Raw genomic sequence first — 14,033 nt, 5'->3', positions numbered from 1 at the left:
TCTTCAACCCTGATTTAAAAAACGGCGCACATTCGGGATAAATTAAAAGACTGAGGCATTTACCAGCCTCTGGAATTTCTCAACAACCACAACTGAACAACTTGCAGTGAAGAAACAAAAAGAGATCAGACCAAAAAATGCTGACCTCCCTTCTGTCAGATTTCAGTTGATTTGCACTCAAGTACCCGGGCTATAGAACCCTTATCATCAGCATTCAAGTAGTTTGTTTTGAAGGCTTATCACGCAGCAAGTTGCCAAGCTGAGAGAAGGACACTTGTTAAACACTTGCGTTCAGATCAGGTTACAGAACTTGCTTTCGGTACCCTGAAGACATTTTTATTCAAAGCAGAATTTATTATCCATAACTTGTCTGCTGTTAGCTCTTTCCTAATCAACGTCAACTTGAGATTTAAAGATAGCGTCTCTCATCAAATTAAGAGATAGATAAAACAGAGATTAAAGCAGCGTATAAAATTAATTCAGATATAAAATTAAGATTAGTTTTAAAATTGAGATAGATATATAAAACTTAGATCAATGCAGTGCGTAATATTAATTTAAAGATAAAATTAAGATTAGATATAAAATTAAGATAGAGATATAAAACAGATTTAATGCAGCCCATAAAATTAATTTAGACATAAAATTAAGATTAAATATAAAATTAAGATAGATATAAAAATGGATAATTAACGCAACCTGTACAATATATATATATATATATTATATATATTATAAAAAATATATATATATATATATATATATCTATATATATCTATATATAGTATATATATATACATATATATATATAGCATAGCATAATGAACATTTATCAAACGCCAAGTACGTATGTAAGAGACAATTTCACACGGAACAGTCAATATGTGCCTAAAAAGGTCATCATTTATTTAGCCTTGTCGTCAAGAGGGCGTTTGAAGATTAGGAACTCTACCCAATGACCCTATCAGACGAGGGCACTCGCTAAGCGTATTATCTCTGGCAGGGGTTTCAACATTCCACTACCGAATGCCCGCCACCCCCCCCCTTTTTTTTTTTTATATTATGCGCTTATTGGGTGTAAAAACAAGAGAGGAACAAATGGAGAGCAATAATAATTGGAAAATGTTGGAATTTCAGTGAAAGAAAAAACATTTCCTTGGCAACTCGAACGTACAGTATCTAATCTTATCTCTCGCTGGGCAGAGATGTATCAAGGTAAAGACAAAGACGAATAAAAAAAGAGCTTCATATACGAACTTTGGTCTGCCTTCTTACCTTCCCAAATCTTTCGTGTTTAGGCATCTAGTCCTGTTATCACTCTTAACTCATCAGAAACTGCGTACGTGTGAATTCTCCTCGTTATTTTAGCTGGAGAACTTCCTCCTGAATTGTGGGTGGGTTTAGAAGGTGCGAAACTTTCCAATTACTTGCAGTTACTAGTAAAGTGAGGTTGCAAGCCTCACTCGACCGCCCCTCTAAGGTTTCCGAGGCTAGAAAAGTAAAATTTCTGTTTGCCGACGCTTTCCCTTACCTATCGAAGACTCGCTACAGCTGACCATGACCAAAAAGTCAAGTGTGCTATCTCCCTGGCCACGGAAGAGGCGTTATTGTTATTATTATTATTATTATTATTATTATTACTACATTCTCCGGCCACTGACGGGGTTTTTATCATTATTATTATTATTATTATTATTATTATTATTATTATTATTATTATTATTATTATTAATATATTCCCCGCTCACGGAAGGGGATTTTATTATTATTATTATTAATATATTCCCCGGCCACGAAAGGGGGTTCTCTTTTTATTATTTATTATTATTAGTTATTTTATTATTATTATTATTATTATTATTATTATTATTATTATTATTATTATTAATTATTGTCATTATTAATAAATTTCCCGGCCACGAAAGGGGTTTTCTCTTATTATTATCATTATTATTATTATATTATTAATAAATTTCCCGGCCCAGAAAGTATTATTATTATTATTATTATTATTATTGATTATTATTCTTAATTATATTTCCCGGCCACGAGGGGTTCTCTTTTTATTATTATTAATTATTATTATTATATTATTATTATTATTATTAGTGTGTGTCAGTGTATGAGTATATCAATAAATCTTCAAGAGGAGACTTTCAAAGCTTTTAATTGACCCTCATGCCATAAAGCTAATGACATCGAAAATTTATCACATCTATATTTCCCGAAAGAGTCAATTCCATTAGTACTGAACTGGGTTTTGCCATCACTAAATAAACAACGACGAGACACAATATTTATGGATATATTTACCCGTTAGCAGTCACTCTCAAATGATATTTTTGGGTTTTATAATAACTAATATTGTTATACAAATCACTCGTGGAAGCCACTATACGCAAACACACACACACACAATATACTATATATATATATATATAGATTATAATATATTATTATATATTATTATATATATATATATATATCTATATATATATATGTGTGTGAGTGTGTTGTGTGTTATTATATATAATTATTTATATATATATGTGTTGTGTGTGTATATAATATAATATATATATATATATATATATGTATGTATTGTATGTATGTAGTATGTTATATGTTGTATGTATATGATGGTAAGGGGGAGTATTATATATATATATATGTATGTATGTATAGTGTGTGTGTGGTGTGTGTGTGTGTGGGCCCGCGCGCGTGCATATTTCTGAATATGCATGCGTGTATTTATCAATTTTACTCATAGAATGTTTATACGTTTAAGAATAGCCCATTAACATAGATTCCTCATTACCTTGGGAATAAATGAAATCCAAAGGATATTGTGTACGACAAGTTGTACTACCTTGACCAAAATTCGAACCTATGCCCTTTAGGGTGACTGTGCTATTAACTACCTAGCCATATGTCAGTCAAACAAGTAGCGGGGTGACCTACAGCTACTATAAATATCTATCTATCTATCTGTATATGTATATATAATGATATATATATATATAATATATATAATATATATATAATAATTATATGAATTTTATATATATACATATATACAGAATCACACATAAATACACAAAAAGAGCGCGCGAGCAACCTGAATTCCTAATTTTGCTCAGTATAAAAGAAAGGAACCAAAAAGAGATCGGGATTCACTCGTAAAACGGCAGTAGCGCTCGATTTCCACAGTCATGCGGAAGAGGGAAAGAAGTAATCGCCATACAATGCACTCCACAGGCGATCGATTTATGAAAATCAACCCTTCAAGGTCCATGGCCCGTTGGGGAGGTAACGCTGTCAGTACACCTCACGCGGCGAACTGTTATCATTACATAGGGTTCTATGCAGCCGCTGCAGCGTCCCATCGGCCACTAACTGCAACCCCTTTCGTTCCTTTTACTGTACCCCCATTCATATTCTCTTTATTCCATCTTACTTTCTTCCCTCTCCAAGCAATTCTGTCATACTGCAACTGCCAGGTTTTTCTCCTGTTACATCTTTCAAACCTCATTTAATTTCAATTTCCTTTTCAGCATTGTATGCCCTTATAGGTCCCAGCTCTTGGCCTTTGGATTATACTTTATATTCAAACTCCAATTCTAAGTTGATGTCGTTCATCTAGCGAACGGACATCATGACCAGAAGCAACAATGCTCTCAGGAAAAACATTTCAGCCCTAAACTTTAAAACTCATGGAAATTTATTTAGAATAACAAAAATAAAAGCAGAAACAGGAGAGTTTCACTAAGCAATATAACGCTAACATCGCGCCACATGGGACCTGCCAGTCATGAGGAATGGATTCTCTCTCTCTCTCTCTCATCTTATATATATATATATATATATATATATATATATATATATATCTATATATATATATATATATATGCTTTCTGGCTTCTCTTGGCTGCACACCTGTGCTTTCTTTAGCGTCCATTCCTTTAAGTATCTTCCCACGTAGCCGTACTTCTCGAATCCCTCCCCACCCCCCCACCCCCAACCCTATTTACAACGCCTTCTTAATGAGCAAAACTTTAGTATAAGACTTATGAGTTTAACACTGATCAGTAATAATTTTGACGTGAAATTTGTCATACAAGAATCAGACCAAGATTTCCTCATCGGGTCTCATTGAGGTCTCTAACCCCATGTGTCAAAAAGTCGTCCCATCAACTAGGGTCAGCACTGAAACAAGATTGGCAAAAACAATTGGCATCTAAGAGCTCGACCCCTCTGACGTCATGGCCAGTATCAATTAGCATTCCGTTCACATGTCACCAGTTGAATCATTGGTACTTCAACCATCATCCTTGGCTCATGACGTCAATCGAAATCTCTGTTAACTATAACAGCATTCGCAGATTGCTAAGAGGTAGCGTTTGACACAGCTGTCCTTGCATGCAGATGAGGCCTAAGTACACGGACCATACAACTCACATCACTTGAAAAAGAAAGTTTCCATGACTTCTGACGTTGAAATGCCTGGTTAAGATAATTCAATCTGTCAAGAACAACATGGAAAATGTATCATGGCCGATACCAATTCCACAATAAAATCGACGAAATCAACAAAATACAAAATAAACCTAAAAAATCAACTGTTTGATAAAGGGCAAAAAAAAAAGTATACGTGCTATATTGCAACGTTGGTACAAATGTCCTGATAGCTCTACCAATAATACAAATGCACCTATTAACAATCAATTACTGGCGAGAAGATCTTAGTTTCAAGGGCAATCCAATGAACAATATCAGGAAAAATGTATGGAAGCTGCTGAAGAGCAGGCAAACACTTCACTCTCTTGGCAAGAGAAGTTGGCGTCGAGACAAAGGAACTGTGACACTACCCTGAGAACACATGAATAATTGGCTCACCAAACAACATCACAGGTGTGCGAAGACGCATCTCGTGGAACAAACAAGTCATCACATCGTCCTGACACTCTGAGGAAGTCGTCACGTACCATGAACTCGAAATTAACTTTCTCTGCTGAGGATAAGCGGCCACCTTCACTGTAACAGACAAAGACTACCTGACAGTCTTCTGGGAAGCTGCCTTGGCATCCTCGCCATGGAAGGCGCTCAGACCATTAAAGGCAAGAAGCCTTCCAAACCGGGAGACATTACCAGAAGAATATTCATGATATTCCTGTATAGGCCCAACCAGTATACGCATATTTGACAGGCAGGAGAGTCAGCAATGAAATAACCAAACAAAACAGAAATACGACGACAGACCTATATTCCGAATATAAGAACAGAGACAAATTCATCAATGACCAAATAATGAGAAGGAGCACTAACTCATAAGTGCTGACGTCATAGTATCTGACATACACGAACTTTTTAAAATTCAAACTCATGTCAGCGTCCAGCGGTGTGCTGGTTGGATGACACCAACCAATCAAAATTCTTTCTTATTCTCAAGTCGACTAAAGGGTCTGGCGTTTTGTCATGGGTTTCCAGCCTAACAATCTGGAAGCTAATTTTTTCACCGAATATAAACTGCAGGAGACAAAGCTAAAAGGACTATAATAAGACACATTTATTGCTTGAATATGTAATGTCAATCTAGCAAGTACTACTGTACTATAATTGTCAATCTAGCAACTACGACTGTACTACTCTGAACTTGTCGTCATGATGTTCATGATGTGCACAACATGAGGCCTAAATGTTCTGAAAACTCGCTTCTACGAAAATTCTAAATGTGTAAGCCGATGTGGATGGCCATATTTATTGCAAAGCCTTTCTACTACGATAAATAATAAACCAATGAATCAATGTAGCTTCAAGACACTTCCATTCTTATTGATACCACTAAAAAATTGTGTGATTTTACGCTGGATATAGAATTCACTAACAATACAAAAACAATATACTATATGGCTCAAAGATTAATGCTGGTCGACAAGCAAAAAGAAATTATTTCTACGCTTTTATTCTCACGTACAAAATACAGACGAGAAAAAATGGGGAATAGCTATATCCATGAATATGACACCAAAACGACCATCCTATAAAGCCGCATCACATGACATCAGGCGCAAAATCTACCGAGCTCAGCCACCACTCTAACCGTGCTCGGAAAGATCGGGGTTATGCTCCATGACAAGCGATACTAGACAAGTTTGTACTTTACTCAGAGGTGCGTATGCTGGCAGTGCGCCGCTCAAGATGCCAGACGACGTTGCTAAGAAACTCGCTGACTACCAATGAGAGGAGCCGCTTCCTACACGTCACTCTTACAACAGAGCAGTTTTTGTGTGACAGGTAATCAGTGTCTTTTTCTACATTAATTTCCCTACACAAACTTTAAATTTGACAATGTTTATCGTTTGGTCAATTGACTGTTTGCGTCCGAAAGTCTAGGGCCATCGATAAATAGAATTTAGGTTAAAGCGGGAACAAAAATTCTAATCTAAAATCTTTTCATTTTAACAATCGTTACAAGCACTTTTTTTTCTTGCCGCATTTTACAGACTAGTTTTTGCAGTTTCTATGCCCTTTTATTTTTATCGAAGTTGTCTGTGTATCTTAAAAAGGAATAAATGAAGCGCATAGGGCAAAATTTCAAAACTCAAGTTACTGGATAAATTCACCTAACCCACCATGACATGAACTGTCAGGGCAGGACACGCTGAAGGTAACTGTGCTGTCTCACTCGTATTCTCCTTATGATGATGAGATAAAGCTAAAACATCTCCAAACCTCCTGAGCTTCCGTAGAATCGTCGTGATGCGTTAACGAAAATCTGCTAACAACAACAAACAAGTAAAAAATGCGCCTTGAAACGTTCACCCACGGGACGGTGCTGGCCTGTTCAATGAAATAAAATAAAAACTACTGCGGCTAGAGGGCTGCAATATGGGATGTTTGATGATTGGATGGTGGATGATCAACATAGCAATTTGCAGCCCTTTAGCCTCAGTAGTTTCTAAGATCTGACGGCGGAAAGAAAATGTGCAGACGGACCGACAAATAACCAGCTCAATAGTTTTCTTTCACAGAACGCTAAAAGTAGCATTGACGGAGCAATGCCATTTATACCCAGCAATGAGCAATTAGTATATACATAAGCCCCGTCGTCCAAGACTTCTTTCCCGAAATAAATCCAAGTCCCTATTTGTAGAGCAGCCGAGTGCTATTTCGAGAGGTGCAGCATCCGAGCCAGACCTATTAATAACGAAATGCCTCCACTTTCAGATATGACTTTCCTTCCGGTAGCGCTACGCCGGATGGTTGGTGACTGCTGGACCCCAAGGCCGTCATGATATCATGAGGATTGATTTATCTAAGTAATCTGGCGTAATAAATTACATTAAAACTAAATAAGAGAGAGAGAGAGAGAGAGAGAGATTATTCATTTTTTTACATGCCTTCGGCGTCATTAATTTATAGCTTTTAAAAAAATAAATAAGTAAATAAAAAATACAAGTCTACAAGGTGGACGGGAATTATCATCTCTTGTTAATGACTTTTAAAAACACGTAACTTCTTCTTTATCTTCAGATTTTCCCATCCTTATATGGGTTCGCTGTTTATTAGTCTTCTGCATCTTCTACGATCATGCACCATTTAAAAACTCGTACTACTTCCCAATATGTGTACCTGCATGAAAGTACTACAAAATGAATTAAAAGCTTTTAAGAGAAACATTTTTGAATTTCTGTTACACTGGTAATCACCAACACAAAAAAGGATTTCCAAAGTCATGACCCCTGACGCAGCATTCTGATCAAACTACCTGGCTACACGCTGGCATCGCAGGTCATTGGAACACCAATACAGTCGACGTTTCTTATGATTTTGAAAGTGTGCAGACGTCACGAGACACATTACTACTGCACTAACATTAAAATAAGGTCAACAAAGGTACACTAATCTACTTAACACAAGATGCCCACTTCATAAAACGAGGCACTTATCATCTCGTTTTTTTTTTTTTTTTTTTTTTTAAGAAATATGAAAGTATAATGTGAGATCGAAGATATTTGACAAAAGGGGAAAGGTTTTCAGTAATAATAAAACTAATTACTACAAAAAGAATTGCCACATTCAGGCTACGTTTTATATACTACTTCGTTTGAGATGCAGATGTAATTATAAGTATCATTCAACATGCGGAATTATTCACTCTGAAAATGATGGAATAGCAAACAAATGACTACCATCATTTTGGTGTCTGACGTTTTGCGACGCCAACCAGTTGGAGACTGTTTAATGGCTCTAGGACCACCCCCTCCCCCTCTATTTCAATCTCAATTAAAAATGATTAAGAAGACACACATGCTGCTATTCACTCGAGACATATTAGCAATAATTACCTGACCCTCGTTAACAGTAAACTTTGCAGCTCATAAACTCAAAGGAATTGAAGAGGCCATGAAATGTCCTACCTACTCATCTCACTTGGATTCACTTTGCCGACGAGGAAAGACACGCCAGACCCTGTTACTTGTTCCAGAATTGAATGTTCTTCTAGTCATTTTTTCTATCAGAGTAGGCTATGTATATGGTCATTTGTTTGCTGTTCCATCATTTTCAGAGTGAATGATTGATTCCGCATTTTGAATGATACTGATAATTACATCTGCATCTCAAACGAAGTACATAAATGTAGCCTTAATGTGCCAATTCTTTTTGCAATCATTAGTTTTATTATTACTGAAAACCTTTCCCCTACTTGTCAAATATCTTCGATCTCACATATACTCTCATATTTCTTTAAAAAAAAAAAATCACGATGATAAGTACTCCTTACGATAACAACTGATAAATATGGGTTATCTATACGTCTGGTGCCAAAAAGTACTTGAAGCTGCGATGAACCGTCAGTTGCAGACGTCTTTTGAGGAAAACTTGAGAAAATCCCAAAGTCACTGTGGTTGGGGATTTCCTTTGAGTTAACAGCTTTGCATATCTTGCGATTCAAGGTTGCACTTGTCATAAAAGCACATGGAAGGTAAATATAAATAAATAATCTACAAAACTTTCTACAGCCTTTGAACCCAGCATTCATAAAATATTCCACATTAGCTTTTACAAAAGAGCACCTCATTCACTACCGCGGCTTCAGTATCTCATACTCTTACAAATATACAATACCAGATGTGATATAAAACACATTTGGCCTTTTCCACGCTACTATTGTCAATGACGTAGCTGAAATTTTCTTTAGGTTCATTAACTTCCTCCCTGTCTCTTCTCGCTTCGCAGTCTCTTCCATGCAGGAAGTTCCTACGGCATCAAATCCCGCACCTCCTATAATAAGATCTTTATTTCTTCCTTTCCTTTCTTTCCCCACACTCAAATTTTCTTTCTATCACTTACATCTGTCGTGCCAGTTTTTTTCTATCATTTTTTCCTTTCTACCTCCCACCCAAGTTTTTATATTACTATTTTTTAAATTCGCTTTCTTCCTACTTCTCGTCCAAGATTTTTCTATTTCTTGGTCTTTTTGTTCAAATCCCCTCATCCAATATTTATCTTTTCCTCCATTCTTCTCTTTATTCTCTGCCTCCCTCTCTCGCTCTCGCCTAAATGCCTTTCCGGTCGAACATGGAACTGACGCTTCCTTCCCAGAACTAATTAGCAGAGTCCCAAAGGCCATCCTTAAGAGGCCTGGAGTATCCTGGCGAATGGTCCAACACCCTGTGCCTCTACACCCGCCCCCCCCCCCCCCCCCCCCCCCCCCCCCCCCCCCCCCCCCCCCCCAAATCTCCCTCTCCGCTCACCTAGTCAGTCTCTCTCTCTCTCTCTCTCTCTCTCTCTCTCTCTCTGTTCATACGATGAAGATCAGCTGCATAACAAACGAACGGTACTCGTTAAATTAAATCTCTCTCTCTCTCCTCATCTTGCCTTGTTCTCCATTCTTCTCAACTTGCATCTTTTTATTTTGTTTCTAATTCCTTATGTTTTATCTTAATATCGTCGGTTTCGTTGCGCAGAGATTCTCTCTATAAATAACTCTGAGGTTCTAATCTCGTAGCGCCCGATATGAATGCTAAATTACGTTTCTTATTACAAGAGAGAGAGAGAGAGAGAGAGAGAGAGAGAGAGAGAATCATCATCATAACCAAACATGATAACCAGTATTAACTGTATAATTTACCAGGAAACATTAACAGAGTCGTCATTCTTCATATGCTACAGAAACTTGTCGTCACAGACAACGAATAAATTATGCTAATAAGTCCACTTTCCCGCCAAAACCTTGATATGTCACAACTGTGACTGATAAGCAGCGTAGCGCCAAAGTTTCGTTTCTAGCATTTGAGAGGAGAAGTTTACCTAGATCCACGGTCCGTGTCTAGATCATTCCATTACGCACACTCCTCGAAAGGATTGCGCAGTTGTGGACGGCAGAAGGGAATGCCCGTCTGTCAAAGCAGGTGCTACAGGTCCCCTCCCTGTCCTGATTTCTCCTGCCGCACGTGGAGGCGGGTCACCTTCAATAAAGGACCAGCCAACCCATGGCAACTACCTGTTTCTATGGACCTGGCAAAGACACGTGCGCCAAAGGTCTAACTATGATAGTCGTTAGCTTAGAAGGGGGACTCTAACAAATGTTTCATTCAACCGAGCCGACATCAAGCCACTACTATAGTCTAGACACCGACGATCTATGCACAATTGAGTTCGCAAGCACAAGCCCACACATAATAAATAAAAATAAATAAAAATAAATAAATAATGTGCCGTAGTCACTTCGGAGCAATCGAGGTTTCTGTACAACATATAATGCTGTGTGAAACTGTCAGCCACGACCGGACAGCGCTCAGTTGCTGACCGCGCCCAGATGAGGTCAAGTGATAATGCATAATTACCTGGCACCTTTAGCGGTGCCAGACGCATGATCCATTGCTAACCTTAACCTTAAGTAAAACTAAAACTACTGAGGCTAGATGTTTGGAATTTGGTATGCGTTATGATTGGAGGGTGAATGACCAACATACTGATTTGCAGCCCTCTAGCCTCAGTAGTTTCTAAGATCTAAGGGCGGACACGCATATAGCCTTCTCGTAGTTTTCATTTACAGAAAACTAAATATTGAAGACTAAAACTGTCGAATCTGCCATACAAATGATTTTGAAGGCTCCAATGTGTTTCCATCTCTATCCTTCAGAAAGAGGATTCTTTAGTTCCTCCTCCATTGCAATGTTTTAGTCGAAGGTCTTCCTTGAGTTCATGAGAAAAACCATAGATACAATGCTGTCTAAAGAGATGTTTACTTCTAATTCAGATTTTTCCTTTCCTCATACACACCTTTCTGTTTTTGCTCCTCCAAGAAGCCTCAATAATTTAAATATTCATTTCTTACGGGTACTTTTAAGTATGATTTCCTGTTCAACGCATTTTGTGTTTTCAGCACACATGGTACAACAGGTCATTTGGATTAAACGTTTAAAGGTCTATGATAACATAAATAAAGATAATGGCTACCGCCCTTTCCATTTTACTTTCCTACGCATATGGACTAGAAAAGGTTACTAGCTCGATCGAACCATCGGTCCCTACACTTAAAATGTGCCTCAAATATATGAATTAATGTGTGAATAATTGTATATAAAAATGATCAAATGAAGTGATAAAATTAGCAACTGTATTTAAAAGCCTTTGGAGCACTTGGCGCGAGTCAAACCCGCCAATCAATTCTAGGGCTGAGAACTGAAAGGGCCAATGTAAAAAAATGGCCGATTGTAGTTAAGACCGTCACTAAACTAGAAATTTATCTGTTTCAGTGCTATAATGGCCAATGTTATAAGTTAAGCAATCACCCCAAAAAAAAAAAAAAAAAAAAAAGCTTTCGTTTGCTGTACTTACCTGAATTTTAATAAAGGAAGCAATATTTTAAATGCGTTTTTCTGAAAACATGGTTTTATGACATTGGCCCTTCTAGTTCTCAGCCCTAGAATTCATGTCCACAAAACAAGAGAACGGCGGAATCTGCAAAGATGTCAGTACTGACCTTGTGGTCACCGGAGGCGGTTGCAAGTTGAGGGGCAGGAGGCCTCCCCTCATCCCCTGTGGTCCCCTGGGTCGAGCCACCTTCAGAGGCGAGACGGGAGGCGATCGGAAGTCGTCCGTATCGGTGGTGGTGGTGTCGGGGTCATCCTCCTCGTCGTCGTAGGCCTCGTCGATGACTCCGTCTTCGCGGGAGTCGACTCCGCTGCCGGGGCTGCTCACGCTGTCGCTGGAGAGGCAAAGGGAGCTCGTTAGTTAGCTGTCATCAGTATTGTGTTACGAGGAAGTTGTCATTGTTAAAATGGAGTTACTGGAAAAAAAAAATGTGGTCATTGTTTAACTGGCGTTACGGGAAGAATTTGTCATTATTTAAATGGAGTGACGTGAATTAAATGTTTTTTTTTTTAAATAATACTTCAAGAAGTTGTAGTCACTGTAGTAGTTACTGGAAGAATTGGTCATTTTTAAAATGGACTTACAGGAAAAGGTAGTCATTCTTTAACTGGAGTTCTGGAAAGTTGTCATTATTTAAATGGAGTTTGAGGAATGTTCGCTGTTCAAACATTGTAGCAAGAAGAAATGGTCATTGTAGTTGTTACTGGAATAATTGGTCATTCTTAAAATGGGAGTTACAGAAAACGAAGTAGTCACTGTCATTAATGTTCAAACACAGTTACAAAAAGAAGTGGCAATCATTGTAGTAGTAACAGACAGGAAGAATTGTCATTGATAAAATGGGAATTACAGGAGGGAGTGGTCATCGAAAGAAAGGTGTTACAAAAGAAGTCGCCATTCTTAAGACTGAGTTACACGATTAGTCATCACTATTAAATCTGAGTTACTGGAAAGGGTATCATTGTTTTATTGTATTGAACTGAACTGAATATAGAATTTTGGCCATAGGCAAAAGCACTGGAACCTATGAGGTCATTCTGCGCTGAAACGGAAATTGACAGTAAAAGGTTTGAAAGGTATAATTACAGGAAGATGTTATTGATAAAACATTCACAAGATGTCAGTGTTATAATGTTGATACATTAAAGATTTACAGGAAGAATTCGTCGCTTTTCAGACTTATACAGCAGATGAAACTGTCATTGGAGAAAATGATGATGATTCTATTGCTAAAATGGAGTTACAAAAAGTGGTTGTCATTGGTAAAACGAAATGACAAGGAAGACATTATCACTGTCAACATGGTGATAAGGGAAAACCTAGTCATTGTTAAAACATAAATAAAAGTCACATGAGTCAGGTGTTACTACTAAAAATAAAGATACAAGTGTGTACTGATATTGTTAACATAGGGATACAGAAAGTAGTAACTGTCAGAATTAAGCTACCATTTAAAGTGGCCTTACAGGAGGGAATTGTCACTTAATGGAGTTACAGGAGGAGGTTGCCATTGTTTAAACGACGTTACAGGGGAAGTTGCAATTGTTAACGTGGTGTTACAGGAGGAAGCTGTCACTTAAAATGGAGCTACAGGAGATAGATGTCATTGTTAAAACCGAGTTACAGGAAGAATTTGTCACTTAAAGTGGAATTACAGGAGGAAGCTGTCACTTAAGAAGGAGCTACAAGAAGAATTTGTCACTTAAAATGAAGTTACAGGAGGAATTTGTCACTTAAAATGAAGTAACAGGAGGAATTTGTCACTTAAAATGGAGTTACGGGAAGAATTTGGCACTTAAAATAGTTATGGGAGGAATTTGGCACTTAAAATGGAGTTACAGGAGGAATTTATCACTTAAATTGGAGTTACAGGAGGAATTAGTCACTTAATATGGAGTTACAAGAGGAATTTGTCACTTAAAATGGAGTTACAGGAGGAATTTATCACTTAAAATAGAGTTACAGGACGAATTTATCACTTAAAATGGAGTTACAGGAGGAATTTATCACTTAAAATAGAGTTACAGGAGGAATTTATCACTTAAAATAGAGTTACAGGAGGAATTTATCACTTAAAATGGAGTTACAGGAGGAATTTATCACTTAAAATAGAGTTACAGGAGGAATTTATCACTTAAAATTGAGTTACA

The 14,033-nt window shown here is 37.5% G+C and overlaps 1 protein-coding gene across 1 annotated transcript in view; it reads right to left on the bottom strand.

Annotated features, from left to right (window-relative positions):
* The window catches only part of LOC135205552 (uncharacterized), a 385,131-nt gene that overhangs the window by 240,489 nt on the left and 130,609 nt on the right, over window positions 1-14,033 (bottom strand). The window contains 1 exon segment of the mRNA XM_064236313.1: window positions 11,993-12,217. Coding sequence (XP_064092383.1) covers window positions 11,993-12,217 — 225 coding nt within the window.

This window comes from Macrobrachium nipponense, chromosome 24 (assembly GCF_015104395.2).
Source record: "Macrobrachium nipponense isolate FS-2020 chromosome 24, ASM1510439v2, whole genome shotgun sequence".
Lineage (NCBI taxonomy): Eukaryota > Metazoa > Arthropoda > Malacostraca > Decapoda > Palaemonidae > Macrobrachium > Macrobrachium nipponense.
This window is presented reverse-complemented; position numbering and strand designations above follow the sequence as displayed.